The sequence below is a fragment of the Geotrypetes seraphini genome, chromosome 11 (assembly GCF_902459505.1).
Source record: "Geotrypetes seraphini chromosome 11, aGeoSer1.1, whole genome shotgun sequence".
NCBI classification, from domain to species: Eukaryota; Metazoa; Chordata; class Amphibia; order Gymnophiona; family Dermophiidae; genus Geotrypetes; species Geotrypetes seraphini.
The window spans coordinates 73,267,389-73,293,571 of NC_047094.1; the positions used below are offsets into that span (position 1 = coordinate 73,267,389).

The following is a 26,183-nucleotide window of genomic DNA, read 5'->3' on the forward strand; positions in this document are numbered from 1 at the left end:
AGTTCCCTTCCCCTGCATTAGAGTGAGCCATCTCTTCTTCTGCAGTAATAGTGTAGGAAAGGCATTGAAGCTAAAGGAAGTGAGCCATTCCAGTGAGCAAGTCCTGGAAAATCCAAGCTATTCCCTTTCTTCTTCAGTGGACAGGTCTTGCCGCTTTCAGATCACTGGTTTTTTTTTTCTTTTGTTCTTTCTTTAATTTGTTTTCTGACCCATTCTCCCCAAAGAGCTCAGAACAAGTTACAGGTTAACACACATAACATACAGTTAACAGATTATAATTTGCCATAGCTACAGTGCCAGTTTTCGATAGAAGTTTTTATCCTAACTCAACACATACTAAGGATCTAATACCAATATACATAAAGGGCCATAATCGAAAGAAACTAAGTCCGATTTGGACGTAGGGCACTAGTTGTCCAAAGTCAGCCCAATAAGATGTCCAGTCTCGAAAAGTACATCTAAGCTATTCCGTTTTTTTGAAAAATCGTCTATTCATATGTCCAGGTGTTTGATCGTCCAGGCTGCCACTAAGTCTATCTTTATACCACATTCTTGACCAAAAGTTTGTCCAAGTCTCAGATGCCCAGATCAAGACCTTTTGGACATGGGAGGGGACAACATTGTGATGAACTGGCCACCCAGAAATGGCAACAAAGTAGTGGGCCACCTTACAGGGCACTGCTGTGAACTTCACAAAGAGGGTGCCACATAAACATCTCAGCAGAACTCCCTTGTAGGATATGGGGAGCCCCTAAAACACCCCCAAACCCTCTATACCCACCTGTCTACAATCCCAATAGCCCTTATGGCAGGTGGCACCTATATGGCAGTACAGTAGGGTTTTGGGTTTTTTTGGTGGGTGCACATTTTCCACCATAAATGTAGTGGTTAGAGTAGCTTAAAGGCCTGGGTCCTTCTCTCTATGGTTCACTAGCCCATCCCCCAGGCTATTTAAGACACCTGTGTGCAACTCTACTAGGCTTTTCTATACTAGGTGCTGATGTTCAGGAGACAGGTATGTACCTTTTTATTCCAACCTTTGTGGGGGTGTGAGTGGGTCAGTGAACACTGGGGGAGTATGTGGAGTTCTTTACTTTGTCTCTGCTGTAGTTATCTGGTCACTTTCGATACCTTTTGGGCACATTACCCCTGCCTACCAACTCCTACACTGGCTGCCAATGGAGGCACGTGTGAAGTTCAAGCTGGGATGTCTCTGCTTCAAGGTACTATCCGGTCTAGCCCCTAAATATATAACCGACCTCTTTTCCTTCTCAACCAACACCGGCTAGAGGATGTAAATTTAAGAAACACCATCAACATCTTCTATTGTATCAAGCAGCCTTATGGGGCAAAGACCTGGAAAAACTAATTATACAAGCAAATAACTATGGCGAATTTAGGAAACACCTAAAAACATACCTGTTCTTGAAGTACCTAGGTAACGAATCTGGAGAATCGCTCCCATCACAATCTCTCCCTTAAATCTGATCCCTAAACTGTTAGCCACTAATCTCTAACTATGTATGTTCCACTCAATTTGTAGTATCTTTTTAATCATTGTAAACCGCATAGAACTTCACGGTCCTGCGGTATATAAACTGTTGTTATTATTATTATTATTATAACTGTCTTTACATTGTCTAACTCACAACGTTTAAGTTTCGCCTAGGCAGTCTCATCAAATGTTCGATTATCCCTACTGGACGACTAAGTCTAGATTGGCCCACATCCTGCCCTAACCACTCCTCCATAAACACCCCTTTCAGCTCTGGACACACAGCGGCATTCAGAGGCCTAAAATGTCCCTGGATATGTCCAAAAAGCCATTTTGATTATCGGCACATGGACGACCTGTCTTTTAGATCGTCCAAGTGCCGACTTAGATGGGTTTTTAGATGTATTGAAGTTTTGATTATGAGTCCTATAGTATACAGTTTACAGGATACAATTTGCCATAGTTACAGTGCAAGATTTTTCAATGCAAGCTGTTCCGCCACTTATTTCTGCCCAATGGGATGATCAGTAACCCTCAGAAAGGCACCCAGACAATATAAAGCTTAAACAATAACACTTTATTACATGCATAGATAAATATTAAAATAGAATAACATCACCGTATTTCCGGACATCACTATCCCTCACAATCTGGAATCCAAAGCGATTGATAGGAGAGGAGAAACGAACCGGGCTGTCCCTTTGTTGCAACGAAACTGGATTCAAATTCTATGGGCTGAGTTTTTCTCTTTTATAGAGAAAAACTGCTGCCCTCTTAGTAAGACAGCTAGTCCTGGTCTTTTGATATCTGTTTTGACAACACCCAGGTCAAAAGAGGTCAAGATAGCAGATTTCTCAGTTCTTTTGATGTTACTAGCCTCTTAGTAAGACAGCTGGTCCTGGTCTTTTGATATCTGTTTTGGCAACACCCAGGTCAAAAGAGGTCATTAATGAGATGTTGTAGGGACTGGTAAACGGCTGGTCTTGCTCTTTTGTTCTCTGTTTTGATAACACTCAGGTCTGTCCTTACTAATGTTATTTGAGCGGTACGCAGGCAACTGAAGTCAGGGAAAAGCTGCTGGGTTCTTAGTAAAGCATTTGATGTTGTCAAGGTAACACTAAGGTTAAGGAGGTTAGGTAAACAGACTTGAGGAGACATGTATGCTAAGTTTATTTACCCCCAGGCCCTAGGCCTAACATTCCACCCCTGGATCCTCAAGTTTGTATTTCCGAATAAGAAGTCATCCGAATAGAGGGAGAGAGTGTTCGTTTGTATACACAATAGGTAAATCCACAATTAAGAAATGTTAACATAAGGATAACTAAACAAATATAGATTAAGGGATGAAGAAACACTTTTCTTGCTGTAGCACTCCACCCGGTAAAAGCATCCCACCAATGGTGTGCAGTAGTAGCTTCAATATGATCTGCCACTGAATGCAAGTTAGTATTTAAAAATTCAGTATCTATTTTATGCTGTAGCAAGGTAAGGTTACGTTGCTGGTTTGCTTTATTTAGAATTGCTATATTTTGCATGGCTTTCTTTACAGAGGGTAATAAAATAATTGGAGTAAGTACATCGGCAAAAGAAAGATTAACATTTACATTTGATATCCAGGGTTCATAAAAATGATAAGTTGCATTATTTGCCCACTGCAACACACTAACATTCTGTAAACATACTGAAAAGGGAGCTTGAATAGCAGGAATCACAAGTTCGACAGTACTGCTAGCAACACAGACATATTTATGTAATATTTCTTGTATAAAAGTGTAACCTTGAGGTTGAACGGTCCATTGGCACAGATTGTAGGTATGTTGTAGAGAACATGGTTCATAGATCGCATAAGAAGATGGACAAACTTGTCCATGTTGAATTTGTTTACAATTTTTTAACACGTATGTTTTGTTCTGTTCATCTATTTGTTGCCCGTAGTAAGTAGGAAACCATAATTGGGGTCCTAATACCAAAGGCATCACAGTGAAAGGACACATTATGGTAGAGTTCCTTACATCAAATAACGTAAGCAACCCTTCACAGGAGAAATCAGAACATTGTTTTATATCAAAATTCCACCATGTTCTATCTAAGGGCGTGGTTTTATTAAATAATACAAAAATCAATGAGGTATTTCGTAATTGTAACTGCTGGATAAAATTAATTCTTTGTTGTATAAAAGACAAAACACGAATCTCACAAATAGTCCAATGTAAGGCTGAAGAAACATTACTATCTAAAGTATATTGCTGTATTATAGTATCATTAACAACATGTAACATTAACTGATCATATCGTAAGGTTAGTTCATGATTATGTACAGTATTTGGCATCCATTTACCTTCCCATCTAAATACATCCGCTACTCCGGAGCCAAAAGATGCTTGTTTGCCAGCCAATATTTCAGAATCAATAGTATTTACAATACCTAATGTAGTTCCCGCCCCCCCTAATAGTTGATCCAGCCATCTTCGGGTCCTACATTTGGGTAGAATAGGAAAATTAATTTTCCATTCATATATCATTTCCTTATGTTCTAAACTGGTATTTTTGCATTCTCTAATATTTCTTACTAAAGAGGCATTTAATGAAATAGGATTAGTATGGATAAATGTCATAATAATTACCATGTCAGTGCGGTTTTCAATTTTGGTTGCATTCCTACAAATTAGTCCCTGTGCCCTGTTAATGGGTAAGGATAAATTCCAAAATGTAGTGCTAGTAAACTTTTGTGTTTGTATGATATCTCGAGCCACTTGTTTACTAACTATATTTTGGGGGAAAGTATAGTTAGTACATTGGATCCCAGTGTGATTTCGAATGGTAATGCTAATTACAGAGGCATTCATTACCCAAAAAGGAGTTTTATAATATTTAGTGAACCCGGTATCTGTGTCATATCGAATGACAGGGGAAGGAGAAAATGTAAAATTCCAAATGTTACACAGGGAGTTTTCGCTGCATGTGAAATTATCTTGTTTTCTCATTGAAGTAGCATTTTTCCACTGAATCATGACGACAGTGGTTGGACGGTCACTCTTCACTGGCATTATTGCAGTTTGTCCGTACCATACCAAAGATAGAATGGTGATACACTTCCATGTTAGGTCCTGTGGAAAGAAAAAGAATCTTTATTCTCTCCTAAAACATTGGTCTCGAGGAGCGAAGATTGGACGTTCATAACCATCCACTAGTATTTGTACAATACTATCTTTCCCTGCAGCTATTACGGTGGCTCCTACTATTGGTTGGAGTGGTTTCTTCCACCAGATTCTCATACCAGCTTTAATTACATTAGCTGCCCCAAAGCCTGGTTCACTTCGGCCATAATGGTGCAGGGGTTTATCAATTAACTGTGGAGCTTCCATTTTAATTGCAATAGTTATCAATTGTGCAACACGATCCCCCTTTTGGAGAATGATAGCTTCTTTTCCAAGGTTTAATAACAATATTCCAATTTCGCCCCGATAGTCTGAATCAATGACACCCCCCATTATAGTTACACCTTTAAGAGCCAAACTTGATTGCGGACAAATCTGTCCATAATATCCCTTTGGAATAAGCACCCCCAAACCAGTTTGAATAGGTTTCACTATTTGTGGATCTAATTTGCATTCATTAGGGCAATATACATCTAGTCCAGCAGATCCATCAGTGGCCCTTATAGGAAGCTGTACTCCAGGTCTAACAGTCCAAAACTGGAGGGTACAAATTTTGTCACTTGCTTCAAGTGTGGAATACAGCATCCTATTCAGGGGTGTAGTATGTGAAGCTATGGGTCTATTGTTCAAAATTTGTAAGGCTTCAGTTAAATGTTCCCTCCACCTACGCAATGACTGATATCCTAATCTCTTTAATTGGGTTTTTAATAATCCATTCATTCTTTCTATCAGTCCTGAGGCTTGTGGATGATAGGCTACATGTAGTCTCCATTGAACATTGTTATCATTGATCCAATCCCTAATCATATTACCTGTAAAATGAGTCCCCCTGTCTGACTGTATTTCTGGAGGGTGTCCGTAATATAAGGTAATTAATCCTAATGCTCTAATTGTGTTTTCTTGATTGGCTTTCCGGCAAGGATAAGCCACTAACAACCCTGAATAGGTATCTACCATGGTACACACATATTGACATCCTTTAGACAATGGTAGAGGGCCTATATAATCTATTTGCCAAATCTGACCTGGTAGCCTGCCTCTGGCTATTTTCCCAAAAATTGGGGGCATCTGCTGCGCTGATGTGAGAGCTAGTTTACATAAATGACAATTACTGATTACTGTCTTTACCATATCTACAGTACAATGTATTCCTCTATCATGTGCCCACCTAATAGTTCCCTTCTCTCCAAGGTGTCCGGACTTTTGATGTGCCCATGTTGCCATGGCCATTTCGGAAGCAACATCTGTTTCCATGACCACAACGTGCGGGGTGGAAGAGTTTTGTTCTTCTGCCAACTCTGTTTCAGTGAGTTTGGATGCGCTATCTGCAACAGAGTTGAAAACAGTGTCAAGCGTATCTTTCACCACATGTGCATCTACATGGTACACTGTTATTACGGTAGTATTGGCCCATTCCAGAATATCTTGCCAAAGTCTGGCTCCCCAGACTTCTTTATTATGAATTGTCCAATTGTCCTTTTTCCATTTCATCATCCAAGTTGTCATTCCATTTGCTACTGCCCATGAATCAGTAAAGATATGGCATTGTTGTCCTTGTTCTAGCCGTATGGCCTGCCACACTGCATATAGTTCAGCATATTGTGAGCTCTCTCCTTTTCCAGTGGTTGTTAGTAGTTGCTTTGTGACTGGATTAAAGGACATGCCCTTCCAATGTCTCAGTTGACCCTGGTATTTGGAGGAACCATCTGTAAACCAGGTATGCTGTTGTTGTGTCTCAGTTAGTTCTTGATATGTCTTTCCCCACCGAATGGGACTTTCACATATGTCGTCCACTTGCAATGGGGTATCTTCTGTGGGCACATTAAATACTTTTTCATGCAGCATCGTTACTCCATGTAGGCCTGACTTAGCCCTCTGTTGGATGTACCATTTCCATTTTATGATACTCTGTTCCTGGGCATGTCCAATACGATGAGTTTTTGGGTCACTCATGATCCATGTCATAATGGGTATTTCTGGTCGTATCATTACTTCGTGTCCTATGGTCAACTGTTCTGTTGCTACCAAAGCCCAGTAGCATGCTAGCAGCTGTCTTTCAAAGGGTGTGTATCGGGTCCCAGTTTCTGGGAGAGTCCTATTCCAGAATCCCAAAGGCACTCGTCGTCCAGCTTGCTTTTGCCATAGGCTCCAATTAGCATATCGCTCCTGTACACTCACTTGCAATTCTACTGGACCCTCCTTTAATGGCCACAAATTCATGGCTTGCTGAATAGCTTCCTTTGCTCTCTGGAAAGCCTGCTCTTCGTGTTCAGTCCAGACAAAATCATATTTTTTCCTTGTGATTTTGTACAGAGGAGACAGGATTTGCCCCAAGTGTGGAATATGTTGCCTCCAGAATCCAAAAAGGCCAATAAAGGCCTGGGTTTGTTTCTTACTTTGGGGAGAAGGGAAGTTTACAATTTTCTGTTTAACTTTCTCTATCACTTCTCGACACCCTTTTGACCATTTAATTCCTAAAAATACCACTGTTTGTGCTGGTCCCTGCACTTTCTTTGGATTTATTTCCCACCCAGCCTGTCTCATTGTTTCTACTACCAATGCCAAAGCATCTGCAACTTCCTTTTCTGTATTACCCTGGATCAAAATGTCATCAATATAGTGTGATAGTTCTACTCCTTCAGGTAAGGTACAGTTATCTAAATGCTCTGCTATAATCTTGTGACAGAAAGTGGGACTATGTAAATACCCTTGTGGTAGTCTGGTAAATGTATATTGTCTCCCTTGCCAAGTGAATGCAAATTGTTCCTGACATTGCTCCACTATAGGAATAGAGAAAAATGCATTGGCTAAATCAATAACTGCATACCAAGTACCAGTTCGTGATTGAATTTTTTCAACCAGTGTTATCATATCGGGAACAGCGGCACTTAAAGGTGGCGTGTGTTTATTCAATTCTCGGTAATCTACTGTCATTCTCCAACTTCCATCTGCCTTATGGACGGGCCATACAGGATTATTGAAGGCGGAGGTAACTGTTTTTATTACTCCCGCTTTCACCAAATCCTGTATTGTATTGGTAATTTCTTCGTGCCCTCCCGGAATGCGATATTGTTTCATGTTTACAATTTTTGTGGAGATTGGTACTACTATTGGAACAGGTAATTTTCCCACCACTACTGATCTTATAGGAATGGCTGGTGATTTGCCAAAACTATAAATTCCATCAGAAAGCTGTAAGGTTAGCCCTTTTAGGATATCTATCCCTATTATATACTCAGGAATCTCAGTGATCAGTACAGTATACTCCCGGATTGGTAATTGTCCAATTTTTAATCTCAGTTTTGTCTGTACTGCTTGTATAATTTTCCCCCCCAATCCTGATATTTGTATTCTAGGGCCCCAAAATTTTTTAGGGTTCCCATATATAATAGATGCCTCTGCCCCAGTGTCCACTAGAGCTTGTACCTTTTGCTCCCCAGATTTCCAATAGATATTTACCTCGACATGTGGACGCTGTTCTAATTTGGTCCAGGCAAACACTGAGGCTTGGCATTCACATCATTGATCCTCCCACCACTTCCACCCTTTTAAATCAGGATAAAGAGTGGAAGCAGTTTCCTCAGGAGGAGCAGTTGGCACCGGCACATCCTCACTCTTGCTTACTTGGGCTTGAGACATAGATTTCTTTCCTAATCCTCTACTTTTGTACATTTTCCATAAAGTCTCTGTATCTTTCCCATCTATTTCTTCCTTCTTTACCCCATCTTTTATTAATGCCAAAAACATATCCCTTCGGGATACTCGATTAGCCCTGTTTGAATTGGATTGTCCTTCCCTCTTTTTATCAAAAGTAGTTTGAGGTCCCCAGTCTCCCAGATCTCCTAACTGTCGGACCGCTTCCAAGACTTCCAAAATAGACCTGTCTGTTTGATTGATCAACAGAGTCATAATTACCTGTTTGTATGCCGGTGCAGCATACCTGATAATTTTATTTCTCATGGATACAGTAAAAGGTAATGACATATATGTGTCAGCGTGACCTATTACTAAAGCTACCTTCATAGCCTCTTCCTTAATTCTCATTTGTGCATCTTTCAATGTATACCAAACTTTATCATTGGAAGGCCAGTCAGATTCAAGGGGATATCGCCTCGTGACACCCTTACCAATTACCTCTAATAAAGACCATTGGTTGTAATTTGTCGGATCGGGATCCTCCCGTAGCGCATCTTGTACTGCTGCTTCTTGACTAATTCGAACAAATTTAGGGGCATCTGTGGCATCTAACATAATCCCTGCTGCGCCCAACTCCTGTACCCGAATTACCCATTGTATTAGTGGCTCCCCGGGCCGCTGTGTAAAGCGTGCCATAATATCCATGACTTCTTGCTGAGTAAAGTCCTCCATAACATCATTTCTAGTTAGATTTTCTCCTGTCTGCAGATTTCCCTGTAATCTTCGTCTCCTCACTGGCTTTGCTTCTAAACTTTCTGCCTGCTTTCCTTCATTACATATATCTTCCTCACTGGTATTAGAATTGGAATCCCAAATATCCCCATCCCATTTATCTGGATCCCAATCATCCGGAGGATGGGAAAGCAAAGTCCTAACCTTTTTGGCACTCACTTTCCCCCTCCGTTTTTTGTACAGTGGTGCCTCACACAACGAACTTAATCCGTTCCAGGAGCAAGTTTGTTATGTGAAACGTTCGTTGTGTGAAACGCGTTTTCCCATAAGAATACATGTAAAACAAAATAATTCGTTCTGCAGCCCTACATTTCCCTCCCTCCACCTCACCTCACATGCAGAGCCTGCCAGCCTTCTCCCTCACCCAGCCGCACGATCTGCAGGAGGCTAAGAACTTCTGGAACTGGGTCAGTTCCCACTGCAGCTCCATGTGACTCTAGGCAAATCACCTGACCCTCCAGTTGTCCTAGGTCAGTGGTCGGCAAACCGCGGCTCGCGAGCCGCATGTGGCTCTTTAGCCACTTGAGTGCAGCTCTGCACTTGCCTAGGGCCCGAAACTGTCAGAAGGGTCCCAGGGCTGGCATAAGAGGGGGGAGCATAGATCTAAGGGGCCCTGCGATCCAAACTTCTTTATTAAACACCTAAATTTTCCTTTTCAGAGGGACCCCGACATGGCAGCTGTTCTCATAAACTGCCGGTAGCTGCCCCGAAGCTTTCCCTTTGCGGCGATCTGCCCTATCAGAAACGGGAAGTTGCAGCAGAGGGAAAACTTCGGGGCAGCCGCAGGCAGTTTGTGAGAATGGCTGCCATGTCGGGGTCCCTCTGAAAAGGAAAATTTTGGCTGGAGAGGGCAGTGATCTCTTGCCTTCCCTACTGCTCCTCCCCCGTACTGTCCAGCTTTCCCTCCCCTGCTGGCCAGAACTCCTCATCTTTCCCCCAAGAAATTCAACAGTTTTCCTTCCTCCCTCTTCGGCTGTACCAGCAGGTTAGTTTGTCTGCACAATATTCACTGCTGCTGTGCATCAGCGGGTCTGGCTCCCAGCACGATCTCAAAAAGCTGTGCACGCGCAGCTGCTGGAGTTGATCAATGTTCTCCTCTCCTGCAACTTCCGGTTTCCGGTTGCGTCAGAGGAGAAGATTGAACAACAGAGCATGCGCGCATGTGCTGCTCCCTGAAAGCGTGTGGCTGGCCGAAAAAGAAAGCCGGAAAACTCGGCATCCGAGGTAAGGTGAGGGTGCTGCTGTTCCCGGCTCACATTAGGAAGCGGCGAGAGTAGTTCCGCCCCCCCCCCCCGGGCCCCTCGGGCGACTTCGTTGTGTGAAACGAAGTTCGTTATAGGGAGCAAGACAAAAAGTTCGTTATGCGCAGCGTTCGCTGTGCGAGGCGTCCGTTATGCGAGGCACCACTGTATTTATATTGAGCACAACGCACGGCTGCCTTTTCGGCTACATTTTGATAGGTGTCCACCTTATCCATTAACAATTTATTTTGACATTGTAACATTGTGATGGCATTCTGTTGCTCACACATTTTCTTTTCCAGCTCCCCTAACTTTGATTGTAACTCATGTTTAGCTTCATGCAACTTCCTCCATGCTGCTAAAATCATCCATCCTCGTCTAGAAATTCCCTCTCGCTCTTTTCCTTTTGTAATTTTCACCTTTTGTAAAGAGGCACATAATTCATGTGGATCCCCACTTCCAAAAGTCCAGGATTCACATAATCCTGCCTCGACAGACCACTCAGTGGCTACTAATTTATAAATGCTGTCATCCCAACCCGGAATGGAGAGATTGGGGGCCTGCCCCTCAACCCCATGTTTCATCTGGTGCCTTTTTGACCACATCGATCAACCCCACTTCCTGGTACCAATTTGTTCCGCCACTTATTTCTGCCCAATGGGATGATCAGTAACCCTCAGAAAGGCACCCAGACAATATAAAGCTTAAACAATAACACTTTATTACATGCATAGATAAATATTAAAATAGAATAACATTTGCATCAATATACATTACAGTGCCTCTTCCTGTGTTATATCTCCAAATTGTGAGATCCTTGATTAGTTCAATGATACTGTCTAAATTTTCACCTGGCCAGCTAAAGCCACCTGGGAACTTGCAGAAAGCCATAAATCTGATTTAGCAAGTACCAGAGTCTGCAGGGAAATACTTTTAAAACCAAGAGGAGGAAATTTTTTTTCACTCAGAGAATATAGTTAAGCTCTGGAATGCATTGCCAGAGGATGTGGTAAGAGCGGATAGCGTAGCTGGTTTTAAGAAAGGTTTGGAGTGGACAAGTTCCTGGAGGAAAAGTCTATAGTCTGTTATTGAGAAAGACTGCTTGCCCTGGATCGGTAGCATGGAATATTGCTACTCCTTGGGTTTTGGCCAGGTACTAGTGACCTGGATTGGCTACTGTGAGAACGGGCTACTGGGCTTGATGGAGCATTGGTCTGACCCAGTAAGGCTATTCTTATGTTGTTATGTACAATTTCACCTTTCAGGGTGCAGCTGCCCTTTAACTGGGGGCCTGGTGCATTGTACCACTGTATCACCTGTACCAGTTCTAGTATAGCTTTGTTTCTCTCTTTTTCATCTTTCTGCCTTCTCTCCCTCATCGTTTTCTCCCTTGTTTCATGTCTTTCCTTTGTTTCTTTGTTTCTCACCGTGCACGAGGAACTGGAGCTGAACCCTGCTGGCCACAGGACCATATTTCCTATTCTAAGCCCTAGGACAATGAACAATTCTATGCTTCTATGCGGAGTACAATAAGACAACCAAATGAAAAATAACAAATTATAGTACAACCTTCACATACAACACATATATCAGTAAGACAGCAAAACAACGTGATACAATAAACATATTACAATACAACCAACAAACATATAACAATACTACCAATAATAAACAACACAAACAGAAATTGTTGTTACTTGACTGTTGGTTCATTACTCACTGTTACTGATTGCAAAAGCACGCAAGAACAGAGATGTTTTCAGCTTTTTTCTAAACTGTAAAACCGAAGTTGCTTGCCTAAGATCCATAGAAAGCCAGTTCCAACAAATAGGGTCCTGAACTGAAAACATCACTTTCTGGTGACTCAAAAGTTTAACCACAGACAGGGAGGGAACATCAAGACAGAGCTGATCTCTAGAGCATAAACTCCATGCCAGAACGTAAAAGTACACCAGTTAAGAATAGCAGAGTCCAGAAATACCAAGGATAGTTCATCCTAATACTGGATATTTACCACCATTATCATTTTTTGTTTATTAAACCTTAATAAATCTATAATAGCTCAAGGAGGTTTACATCATCATAAAAACAACAAAATGGGGGAGGGGGGAACCCTACAAAAATCAACAGAAAAGCACTAAGTAATGCTGGAATTTAAAGCCAATGAGTGGAGTTTTTCTCATGGGTCCCAGGGCCATGTCTCACTCTATGCTTGGCAGATGTACATTCCAAAAACTAACAAATGCAGATGCTTTATAGAAGGGGGATACAGAGGGCAGATAGTGAATGGAAGAGGGGAGAAAAAGGTGGTGTGGGTTAGAGAGAAATGGCGGGAGATGATGGAAGGGGGAAGAGAAGGGGAGATGCTGGTTGGAAAGGAGAGATGGGGGTACAGCAGATGCTGCATGGAAATGTGGAGGGGGGGGGGAGGCAAGAGAGTTTGCCAATGCTGGATGGTAGAGAGACAAGAGGAAGATAATGATGGAAAGGGAGCAGATGATGTATAGAAGTGGGGAACACAGATTCTGGATAGAATAGGGGAGAGAGATGGAGAGGAGGGAGATGGTTGTGTGGTTGTGTTAGCTGGATTTAGATCATATCTTTCTTAGTAATGGCTTAAGGCAAGTTACATTCAAGTCTAGTAGATATTTTTCATGTCCCTGGAGGGCTTATAATTTTTAAGGTTTTTATCGGAGGCAATGGAGGGTTAAGTGACTTGTCCAAGATCTCAAGCAACATTATAGTGAGTTGTATTAATATATTATATATATTGCAATGTAATAATGATAGAAATAAAGTGCATAATATAAAATATAATAAATACATTTATATTATATATGTAATAATTAAATGATATATTATGTACTTTATTGATTATGTGCTTGAATCCCTCCCCCCTCCCTGGTTTGTGAAAAAATTGCATGTCTCCTAGTTGAAGTATTTTGGAAAGAGTAAACAAGTGATTCACATCTACTCTTTCTACCCCATTCAGTATTTTATAGACCTTTATCATATCATCCCTGAGCTGTCTCTTCTCCAAGCTGAAGAGCCCTAGCTGCTTTAGCTTTTCCTCATAGAGAAGTCGTACCATCTCTTTTATCGTTTTCATCGCCCTTCTCTGTACCTTTTCTAATTCTGCTATTCTTTTTTGAGATACGGCGATCAGAATTGCACACAATATTCTAGAAGCGGCCATAGTAGCATAGTAGATGATAGCAGATAAAGACCCAAATGGTCCATCTAGTCTGCCCAACCTGATTCAATCTAAAAATTTGTTGGGGTTTTTTTTTTCTTCTTCTCCTTAGCTATTTCTGGGCAAGAATCTAAAGTTCTGCCCTGTTAACTGTATATTATGTATGTTAACCTGTAACCCGTCCTGAGCTCTTTAGAGAGGATGGGATAGAAAATGAGTTAAATAAATAAATAGTTATTCTCATCTCTAGACCATTAAAAAATACGTTAAAAAGCAGTGGTCCCAGAAAAAAACCCTTGGAGAACCTTTTATTTACAAAAGACTACAGCAGGAGGGGAAGTCTAACGTTCAAATCTACTTACACAACCAACCCCCCCCCCATGGAGAATGAAAAGGAAACAGTCATTTATCGTTTCAAACTTTCTATCACTCCATGCCTCAAATCAGGTACATGATCTATAATACAACACTTCAGTGTAGATAAAGAATGGTTTCGAGCCTCACAATGTTGTACTAATGGTTCATCTAGTTTCCTGCAAGTTAAGCTACTTCTGTGCTCTCTGAATTTAATAAGGCACTGCCTAGTAGTCTACCCTACATAAAACTTTGCACAAGGACAAATGATCATGTAAATAATGTGAGTAGTTTCATACACAGTATGATATTTCAATTAAAACACTTCTCTAGCTACTGGATGCTGAAAGGCCCTGATTCATGTAACGGCGCTCTAAGTTGGGCAGCAGTAAATGCCCTATCACTGCCTAACAATTAGCATAGTAATTGATTGTGTTGTTTAAAACCAATTAAAAACACTTAGGGAAGTTTTTAAGCATCTAGGGCTCCTTTTAATCATGTGCTAACCCCCGCGCTAGCCATAAAAACTACCGCCTGCTCAAGAGGAGGTGGTAGCGGCTAGCGCGGCCAGAAGTTTAGCACACGCTATTATGTGCGTTAAACTGCTAACGTGGCTTCGTAAAAGGAACCCCTAGTGTTAACCGCCTTGATCTGACAGTAATTGTAAAATAAAGCAGTATATCAAATAAATTAAACATACATATATAAAAAATATGGAGGTGTTTGGAGGTGCCTGAAAAGAACAGTGGCCATCTCCTTTCCATAGAGGCACCAATGTCAAAAGTAGGTGTGGTTTATACCAGAAGTGGATGTAGGCACCGGTAGGAACCTCTATGGAGGCGATTCTCATTGAAATTAGGTGCTGGAAATGTAGGCCGATAAAACCCTGGCTTACATTTCCGGTGCCTACTTTCGATGTGGCTGCAGTTCTGTAAACGGCGCCATCGTGTGACTGACACATGAACAACGCCGCTTTTCTGAGCGGCCACTGATAACGGCACCGTTTACAGAATCCGTGCCAAACTGTTTATCCAATTCTAATGTGGAATCACAAGTTTTACATTTGCCACATTTCATGTGACTACCTTCTCCCATGGAAACATCTTTCTTGCCCCAAAATATCAATGGCACACAAAATTTCTTTCAGATTTTGATTCCTACTGTAGGCAATCCTCAAGTTCTTCCCTTCCAGCACTGGATGTAATTGTGCAATCGGATAGAGTTTCACACTACTGAAGCAATCATTTCTCCTACTTGCGTATCTTTTTTTTTAGTTCAATATTTTTTATTGATTTTTTTGAAAAAATATAAGAAACAGTTCAAGTACATGGTATCAAAATATAAAACAAAACATTTAGTATAACTAATATTCAGTTACATTGTGCAATGTAGAATTGAATCGTTTTAAAAGATCTAAAGTACTAGGACTGTTCATGAAAAATTAGTAAAAGAAAAGATAAGAGGAAAGAGAAATTGAAGGAAGAAAAAAAAAAAAAATTTGGAAAAAAGGGGAAGGTAAAGAAAAAGAAGAGGAAGAGGAAGAAGAAGAAGAGAGGAGTGTCTATGAAATAGATTGAACATATGAGTCCAGGAATTTCCAGGGTGATTTACATTGTATCAAATTTTTGGAAAGTCGAATTATATTTTTCTTTTCATAAGCATATGATTCAAATTTATGATACATGCTCAAAGAATTCCACCAGAAGGTATAGTTTAGTAATGAAGAGGACTTCCAATTTTTCAAGATGTGCATAAGGGCAGTCACAAACATTGCATCAATGAGTTTAGGAGGACAGTTAGACTGTGTAAAACAAGGGTGTTGAGATCGGAGAATTATAATGTCAAAGGAAATTTCTTCTGAACAACTGGTAATAGACTTTATGGTGTCCCAAATGCACGTCCAAAAGGAACGAACTTGAGCACAATGGAAAAGCATGTGATCAAGAGTCCCAGCTTCTTTCATACAGTTCCAACATATAGAGTCTTGTTTTAGGTTAGCTTTCCACTTCCGAAAAGGTGTCCATACCGCATTCCACATAATGAAGAACATTGATTGTGAGACTCTGGATGATAAAAGAGGTCGGTTTGTCGAGGACCAAAAGAGTTCCCAGTCAACATCAGAAAGTGAGGTTGTCAGCATAGATTCCCAATGTTTCATGGAATGAGAGGAAAATGTAAAAGAGTGATCTCTTAGAATACTATAAAAGAGAGATATCGCTTTACCTTTTGATATAGCCAATGTGGACCAGTGATACAAAGTGTGAGTGGATGTCATATAATCAAAGCGTATAGACATAGAAGATAACATCTCAGTAAGAGAAAGCCACTGTGAGTAAGCAGAAGGAGACAACGAGTAAGTAGAGCAAATTGTGACAAAGGGAACAAACGAAGTGAGAGTGGTTATCTGATGGAGAGACCACAAACCAGCCCGCTGCCACCTCTTCCATGAAAGAGATTTACTATTGATTTGGATTTTGGGGTTATTCCAAATGGACAAGAGTGGACTGTCTTTAATTGAAATCTCTGCGATTGTGTCTAGTATATGAAGGGCATGCTGCGTTGCACTCAATAAGGAGTATTTTCTCAAGAGTTTGGGTACTGGCACCGTCAACAAGCATGAAACATGTAGTTGTGCACATAAAAATCGTTCCAGGTCAAACCAGGTTGGTGAATCTTGGGTACTAGGGATAGTAATCCAGTAGGCTCCATATTTGGCCAATGATGCGATATAATAAAAATGAAAATCAGGTACATTCAGACCCCCATTAATTTTAGAGGCTTTCAGTTTGTCGAGAGCAATACGAGGTTTTTTGTTATTCCACACAAAGTCAGATATTTTCTTATTCAACCAGTGAAAAAATTTCTTCTTGCATAAGGAGGGAAGCATTGAGAGGGTATAGTTTATCTGAGGAGTAAGGGTCATTTTGATGGAAGCTATTCTGCCCCACCATGAAAGAAAGAGTGGAGACCAACGAGACAGGGTGTTAAGAACTAAGCTTTTAATTTTAGATATGTTTAGATCTTGAGTTTGAGTCGGATCTTTATGTATTAACACTCCCAAGTATTTTACAGCTCCGTGTGACCACGTGAAGGGAAATTGGGCGAGGTCTGAGGGGTAAATGAGATCATTAAGAGGGAAAATTTCTGATTTTTCCCAGTTAACTAAGTATCCAGAAAGCTTGGAGTAATGAGAAACAATATTAACGAGTGAGGGAAGGGAAGCAACAGGATCTCGGATAAAGAGAAGGACATCATCAGCGTATGCTGCTAATTTGATATGACAATAAGTAGTTTCAATTCCTGTTATTGTTGGGCATTGTCGGATAGCAGAGAGGAGAGGTTCCAACGCTAAGTTAAATAGCAGCGGCGACAGAGGGCAGCCCTGGCGAGTACCTCTATGTAGGGAGAATTTATTGGAGAGAGAGTTATTAATTAAAATGCGAGCTGTGGGTTGATGATATAAAGTTTTAATCCAGTTTGTATAGAACGGGCCAAAGTTGTACCACTTTAAAATTTGGAATAGAAAAGGCCATTCAACTCGGTCAAAGGCCTTTTCGGCATCTATGGCCAAGCCGATTACGGGATCTGAGAGTGTTTTAGCATGGGCATTAATATGATGAAAAAGGCGTATATTGTCTCCTATAAACCTTTGTTTAATAAACCCCGTTTGATCTTTGTGAATAAGAGAGGGGATCACTTTGTTGAGTCTCAGTGCAAGAAGTTTTGCCATGATCTTGTAATCTAAATTAAGAAGAGAAATGGGGCGAAAGTTTTTAACCAAGGTAGGGTCTCTGTCAGGTTTGGGAATAACTACTATAGTGGCCTCAGTGAAGTTGAATTGTTTGTCTGGATCAGAGTGGAGGAATTCATAGTAAGAAAGAAGATGAGGAGCCAGGAGATTACGAAACTGCTTAAAAAATTCATTGGTAAACCCGTCAGGACCTGGGGCTTTGCCGGTAGGTATAGATGATATTGCGGCTTCTATCTCAGATACAGTAATGGGAGAGTCCAGTTTTAATTTCACAGAGTCCGATAAGGTCGGATGAATCAAAGAAGCAAGAAAAGAGTCTATCTCCGATTCTGAAGCAGAAAAATCAGATTTATATAAAGTAGTATAGAAGTTTTCAAACTGAGAAGAGATCAGAGACCGGGTTTTAACCATCTGTCCCAATGGGTTTTGAATGGCTGTGATATGAAGACGTTTGGATTTAGTTTTAAGATATCTAGCCAAAGGGCGTCCCATAAGGTTGTCTCCCATATAATGTCCAGAGGTTGAGATAAAAATATCTCGTCTAGCAGTACTGGAAACTAAAGTGTTAAATTCGTATTTAAGATTTTGTATACGTTGAAAAATGGATGAATCATGTAAGTGGGCAGACATATGTTGTAGTTCTAACTCTTTGATAGAAGATTCTAATTCTTTCTCTTTTTTCATGGATTGTTTCTTTTTCCAAGAGGCAAGATTGATAAGTTCACCCCTAAGGGAGACTTTATAAGCCTCCCAGACAATGGATGGGCAAATTTCTGGATCTTTGGAGTTAAATTCGAAGAATTCAGCAGTGAAAGATTGAATTTTGTCAGCTATTTCTGAGTCTAAGAGTAAAGCATTGTTTAGTCTCCAAGAAGAAGATTCTTTGCGAGGGGCAGAGATAAGTAAGTCTACTTGCGTATCTTAAAATACAAGTGGGACTCCACTTCTCTTCCACAACCTGTTTCTCCAAAAACAAAAGAGCCATGTTAACAAATTTTGCTCTTTTATATGCAGTTTGAACCACCTTCTTAGGGTAGCCTCTCATCAGTAATTTCCACCTAAGGTCATGTGCCTGAGTTTTATACATTTCCAAAGCAGAGTAGAGCGGATGGGCAGACTAGATGGGCCATTTGGCCTTTATCTGCCATCATGTTTCTATGTGTCTATGTCTGTATCTTAAAAACTGGGAGAAAGAGAGGCTCTTCTTCAAAGCTATTGAATGACAACTGTTACAATGGAAGAATGTGTTCTGATCCATCTCTTTATGATATACTTATATTTCAAAAGCATCATTTCATTTCTTAATCCAAAAAGGATATTTCAGATGAATCACTCATCATACTTAACTGAATATTCTGATACCTACCATTTATTCAAACCAGAAATACTTCTAGACATAGCTTGATCCATATAGAGTATTGACTATCTTGGATCCAATGGTCTTCAAAAACTTTCATGAAGAGATTGGTGATAGAGGGAGCCATGGTAGCTCCTATAACTACCCTGGATATTTCCTGAAAAATATGGTCCTCATAAGGTAAAAAATTATTCTTCATAGCAATCTCAATCAGCGTAATGATGAAAGGGGTAGGAACTCTTCTTCCCTCTGCAGTGTTTTCTAATTCATGATACAACTCCTCTAAAGCTTCATCTTCTGGAATCACTGTGTACAGTGATTTAACATCAAGGGTTACCATAAAAGTAATCATAGACACTCCTTGCACTAAAGATAATTTAGTCATAAAGTCAGAGGAATACCGTTTATAGGAAAAGATGTTAGTTACAGCTGGACATAGAAAACAACCAGCAAACACTGATAGAAGTTCCAATAATGATCCTATGCTAGATACAATTGGTCTTCCTAGTTGCTTAAGAAGCATTTTACATATTTTTGGGAGAAGATATATAACAGGAACTTTGGATGTGATATATTTAAAAATTGAAATTCCTGCTTAGTCAACATACCTCTGTCAAAAGCTTTCCGAGTCAATGCTTTAATTTGTGATTGAAATTCAAAAGTGGAGTATATATTCTATTTTCGATAATTAGTTTGGGCAGACAATTGGCACAATTGAGATCTCTTAGAGAGAGGAAGAGATAATGGTTACTGTGGATGGGCAGACTGGATGGGCCAATTGGCCTTTATGTGCCATCATGTTTCTATGTTTCTACCATTTCACCTTCATAATCACTCCTATTTAATAAATCACTGCTCCACCCTTATCAGCTCTTTTAATCACTATTTTCAATTCAATTTCAGGAACTCATCGCAAAAAACTCTCCTTTGGAACAATTTCTCTTCCAATATTCATTATCCATCTGGTTAAAGGTTACATCTATATCTTTCAAAACCAAATGCTTAAAAATAAAAAGAGATGGTCCTAAAGGGACAGGTGGAGTCCACTTTGACTTATTCTTAACCACAGGCATATCAAATACAGATGTTCAAGATCTGTCTGGACTTGAAACCTCCTTGTTTGTTCTGTAGGAACAACAGAAAGTCCATTTTGTAAGACTTTCTTCAGTGAATGATAAAATGTGATCTGATTCTGACAAATGAATAATTACTGTTTCCTCCCTCTCTGGGAGTCTGTTGGTTGATTTTGCTCTGATATTTGTTTCCTCTTTGAAACTTCTTTCATCCATATCTTTCTTTAAAAGAAATGGTCATCAGACCCTGATGTTTCTGAAGATTTTTTGGTATCATCAAAATCCACTTGTCTATTTTGACTTATTCCTGTTCCTTTGTATATAATCTGGATTTAATGATGGATACACAGATTGTCTTTTTATAATCTTTATCTCTTTTATACTTCTTAATATTATTTCTTTCTAATTCTACTCTGAACTGATCAATCTTTTTTTGTATCTCCAAATGTTGCCTGTCAAAATCTTCTATTGTAGTGGATGCTTTCAACTCTGATAGTTTCTAATCCAAGTCAGCCTGTAACATGACTATATTTTCATGTGTTTTCTCTATGATCAATACCATGAAATGTAAAGAATATTTATTAAGAATGGAGGCCCATCTATTAAAAAACTCTTGATCTTCTAAAAATAATCTTGGTTCTTTCACAATCTGATGCCCCTATGGAATATATTCCCTCTTGCAATAATCTAACAGGGTTGCCCCATGTAAATCTGTGCATATCAATTGCTTAGATAAATTCAATAAATGACCCAAGTCAAATTATCACCTGTGACTGTATCATAAATTTGAAAAGTTGAAGGTCTCTGAAGTACATTCAAAACAAAATCCAAAATTAAAGCCACTCTGTCATGATCGATTTGCCATTCAAAAAGTCCTGCCAAAAACTTACCAAAGCATTTAAATCTCTCTCTCTCTCACACACTCACACTCACGCCATACATACACCCCCCCCACACACACCACACCCACACCCACACCACACCACACCCCCCCTCTTAATCCATAATTCCTCTTACTTCATCATTCAGTGGTGTTCCTCAGCCTTAGTTTTGCTGATTCTCTTCTATGCAAATAAATATGCAAATAAACTCAGTTAGTGTTCCTGGGTAATCATTCATTGCTTTTATACTAGAGAGTAGTGTGGAGACAGAAATCAAACCGTTCCCTGATGGAATCAAACCTGTCCCTGCCCATCCCTGTTAGAAACCGAATTCATGTTTGCCCGTCTCCATTGGGATCAAATCTGTCCCCACAAGTAATCTCTTCCATCCCCGTAAACTTCAAAAGTTATTTCATTTAACTATACTATTGAATTAAAGGCTCTGGTAGAGCCCATTTATAAATAAGCCAAGACACTTTATTAATTGAGTAGAATACATACTTTGTAAATAGGTCTCTGCCAGAGCCTCTAATGTAAATATAAAATATAAATAGTCCAGCTGATGAGGACCCTCAAGCTATGTCAACTGAAGACTTCCTCTGAAGGTATCCAAAAATCTCTTTTACCAAGCTTGGCAGGCAGCAGCCAACATTCTTAAGCCACATATGCTGGCACCTCAGTGGCTCAAAGATGCTGCCAGTGGCTGCTACACTTGGTAGAAGGGAGTTCTGGCCACCTTTGGAGGAGGTCATCAGCTGGCGGTGTTTGAGGATCCTCACCAGCTACAGCAAGGGTTAGCAAGTACTTTAACACTGGAGAAATAAAACTAGAAATGCATTTCTGTTTCTGTTGAACACAACACAAAGACACCTGCTATATACATTTCCCAAAGCCAACATATTTCAGTCTATAAATTCCTTTTTTTTAACCTTTGTTGTCTAGAGATTTATTTCTCCATCAAGTTGGTTCCAGTTTCTCTTTTTTCTGCTTTTCTGCCTTCTGCAAATTCTTCTTCAAGTGGTTGAAGTTCATTGGTTCCTCGTCCCATGGTCCAGCATTTCTTTCTTTCCTTCCTCCTATTATACAGCATTCTAACTCCCTTCTATCCTGGATCATTTTCTCTCTCTCCACTCCTGCACAGCATTTGTTTTCTGTCCTCCACCCCATGTGCAACATGTCTCCCTCTCTTTCATACTGTCTACCTAAGTTCCTGCACTAAGAGGGAGCACAGAAGGGAAGAGAGATGGAACTCGGTGGATGGGAGGGGGGGGGGGGTGGAGCATAAAAAGGGAATAGAATCTGGATGGAGTTGATAGGGGGCCTTGGTATATGAAAAAATATTTCAGGGGTTCTGCCATTGTAAAACATTTGGGAATCATAAGAATATAAGAATAGCCTTACTGGGTCAGACCAATGGTCCATCAAGCCCAGTAGCCCATTCTCACGGTGGCCAATCCACCGTGTAAACCCACACTCCACCAAAAAAGAGGGCTTCATATTTTTATTTAATGGACAAAACATAAAATATTTCATCCAACTTTTCCTGGCATACCGAATGTCTGCATGTCTTGTTTGTGAGCAGTAGAGGGCACCAAAAGCATATAAAAGACCAGTGTTGCAAGCAGGAACCAACCAGTAGTTTTGTCATGATTTATCAGATTTATCAGATTTACCAGAGGACTGAGGCCTAGATTCTTAAAAAATCACATTAAAGAGAAAACAAATAACACTGAGATGATAGCACAAACCTCCCAAAACAAAACAGCAGTATTTACAAATAGATTTCACTCTTTTTCTATCAATGGATTAAGCCAAAACAATACTAGTACTGGCAGAAGCTGTATATAGTCTTTCTAATACCGTAGTGTAATTCATAATAACCATGAAAACAGCCTTCCTCAGCCTGAGGGTAGCAAGTGTGGGAGCCATGCAGTTTCAGACCTGCTATGTCTCCTGCACTGGACGGGAGTCTCCTGTTTCAGCAGTTTCCTGCTGTCCTGCAGAAGAGTGAAAAACTCCTACCCAACATGGGAAAACGAGAAGACAGATGAAAGGTCAGTCACTGAGTTGGTTGGCAGAGGCATGGCACACTTGTGGAAGTGAGTTTGAGCAACTCAGAATTTGTGGTCTGCAATTGCTGCTTCTGATCTTATCAGCTTAAGCTGGCTGTGAAGTTTGAAGCTGCTTGTGGTTGCTGTGCCAGCAAAGAACTTGAGTGGTGGGGTACTGTGAGACAGGTTGAGTTGAGTGAGGAATGTAGAGGGGGGTAAAGGATGAGTTGCTTCAGGGAGAGAAATATAATGGGGCTGGGACAGGGCATGGATATATGCTGAAAAATCTCCCATTTAAAAATTATTCCCGCTTGGCAGATCAGAGGGCATTCCAGGCATCTACCACCCTCTCCGTGAAAAATAATTTCCTAACATTTCCCTGAGTCTTCCTACCTGCAACCTCAAATTAAGCTCTCTAGTTTTTTGGTTTTTTTTTTCAGATTTTATGTTTATTAAATTTCAAATGTAAAATCAAATACAAACAATACAATACAATACAATACAATGTCAAATAAAACTAACAGAATTATAACTAACCCCTCTGTTCATCCTCCCATCTTCCCTCCCCCTTCTAGACCTGTAAAAAACAAACAAAAAAAAAAAAAAAATCCAGAGGGCATAATTTGAGGTTGCAGGGAGGAAGACTCGGGAGCAATGTTAGGAAATTATTTTTCACAGAGAGGGTGGTAGATGCCTGGAATGCCCTCTGATCTGCCAAGCAGGAATAATTTTTAAGTGGGAGATTAATGGAACTCGATCCTCCTCTTTTGTTGTCTCACGAGGCACCCGTCAGGGATGTCTCCTTTCTCCATAATTGTTTATTATCTACTTCAGGGGTGCCCACACTTTTTGGGCTTGCGAGCTACTTTTAAAATGACCAAGTCAAAATGATCTACCAACAATAAAATTAAAAAAAAACCACAACGCACACTTTATGCATAGAAAATGTTAATTATCATTCCTATTCCAGGATTTTTCAAAGAGGTCAAAGCAGATGACTCTATGCACTATCACCTCAGTAACAACCATACAAAAATAGACAAATATACCCCCTCCCTTTTTACTAAACCACGATAGCAGTTTTTAGAGCACAGGGAGCTGCGCTGAATGCCCAGCGCTGCTCTCGACGCTCATAGGCTCCCTGTGCTAAAAAACTCTATTGCGGTTTAGTAAAAGGGGACCTTAGTGTAAAATATAGACAGCAGATATAAATTCAGATACATTTTGATCACTAAATCTAAAATAAAATCATTTTTCCTACCTTGTCTGGTGATTTCATGAGTCTCTGGTTGCACTTTCTTCTTCTGACTGTGCATCCAATCTTTCTTCCCTTCTTTTAGCCTGTATGCTTCCTCTCCTCCAGACCTTGTTCCCTCCCCCAACTTTTCCTTCCTCTCTCCCTGCCCTTTCTTTCTCTCTGCCTCCCTTTCTTTTTTTTCTGTTTCTCTTCTTTCCTTCTGTCTCCCTGCATGCCCTTTTTCTTTCTTTCTCCCTGCCCTCCCCCAAGCCACTGCCATCAGGGACCAGGACCCAAACCGCCACCAATAACAGGCCCCAAATCTCCACCAATAACAGGCCCGAAAGCCGACGCCACCCCAACCTCTCCCTGCTTCGGCCGACCAGCATCGCGATCGAGCTGTTGGGGAAATGCTGCCGGGTCCTGCCTTCGCGGAAACAGAAAGTAGGCAGGACCCGGCAGCAAGAAGAGCAAATGCTTCACTAACCTGTCTCCCGCCTTAGCCCATAGCGAACGCTTGCTTCAGGGCTCTCAACATGTGCGTGCCGGCTTCCCTTCTCTCTCCTCCCCCCCCCCCCACCGGACATAACTTCCGGTTTTGGAGGGAAGAGAAGGGAAGCCAGCACGCACATGTTAGAGCCACAGAGCATAAGTTTGATACGGGCTGAAATCTCCAAGCCGGTTTTTTTTAATGTTCAGCAGCGGCGGCAGCAGCAGATGACAGCTGGGCGGACCGCCCAGCTAAAAGGCCCTAGAGAGAACACTGGAGAGGAAGGCTGATCGGCCAGGTAGATCAGGACGGCAACACGAGTCTATCACGGAGCCCGGGATGGGCTCCGCGATTGACTTGCGTTGCCTTCCTGAGCTACTGGTCGATCGCGATCGACATGTTGGGCACCCCTGATCTACTTAGAGCCTCTCTTACGTATTTTGAAAAAGGAAGTTCATATAACTGGTCTTCCTATCATGAGTCAAGAATTGAAAGTTTTGGCGTTTGCAGAAGATTATATATAACTTAAATATCTTTATTCATTTTAAAGCTAACAGTAAGTGCAACATATTATACATACATTTTACACTTTAAACAGTACTTAAATTCAATCAAGTTATATTTCTTAACAAATACATCTCTTCCCCCCTTTGATACACACAAAAATTGCAATAAATTAAATTAAAGGTATTTCCCTACCCTGGCTGTGTATAACCAAAGGGCAAAATCAATAATCATTCCTTATAGAATTTTATCAATGGTTCTGAAACATCCTTAAATTTCCTATAATGTCCCAGTTGTATGGCAATCATACGTTCCAGTTTAAAAGTGTGGCGTAAAGATTCCCAGAATTTGGATTGTTTTGATTTGATGATTATATTAACTAATCCTATACGTTCTATATCACATCTATTAGATGCCTTGACTGTTAAACTATCGAAAATCTGTAGCTCTTCCGTTTCATTCAAGCTTACCTGCTCATTGGCCTGGTACTTTCCCTCTCACTTGGGCAAATGAGAAAGTTGTTTATTTAGGAATTACAATTCCGCAAGATATTTCTCAGCTTTATGATCTTAATATACAGCCCTTGTTGGATAGGACTAAATCTCGTCTCATGATTTGGCATCTTCTTTCTGTTTCTTTAATGGTACATATTGTCCTCTATAACATGTTGGTAGTACCTCAATGGTTATATGTTTATCAGATGTTGCCTTTGTCTCTTTCTCGGAAAACAGAACTTCACTTGGATAAATTGGTCCATGGATTTCTTTGGGTGGGAGGTCATTCATGCCTCCCTCTTAATACGGTAGTTTTACCGATTGACAAGGGAGGTCTAGGTATGTTGTCTCTAAGATGCTTTGCAGAGGCCTGTCATGTGCATCATATTCATGATTGGTTCATATGTACATCTTATTTTTCATGGACTACAGTAGAATTGCAATTTTGGAAACCCTATCATTTTAGTTATCTACTT

At 40.5% G+C, this 26,183-nt stretch overlaps 1 protein-coding gene across 1 annotated transcript; it reads right to left on the reverse strand.

Annotated features, from left to right (window-relative positions):
* Positions 1-4,585: 4,585 nt before the first annotated feature.
* LOC117368845 lies at positions 4,586-11,701 on the reverse strand. Its single transcript, XM_033962589.1, has 2 exons — positions 11,581-11,701; positions 4,586-8,132 (listed from the first exon to the last, which is right to left on the reverse strand). Exons 1-2 carry the CDS (start codon positions 11,699-11,701, stop codon positions 4,624-4,626), a joined length of 3,630 nt encoding a protein of 1,209 aa, XP_033818480.1. The 3' UTR covers positions 4,586-4,623.
* Between the last annotated feature and the right edge of the window lie 14,482 nt (positions 11,702-26,183).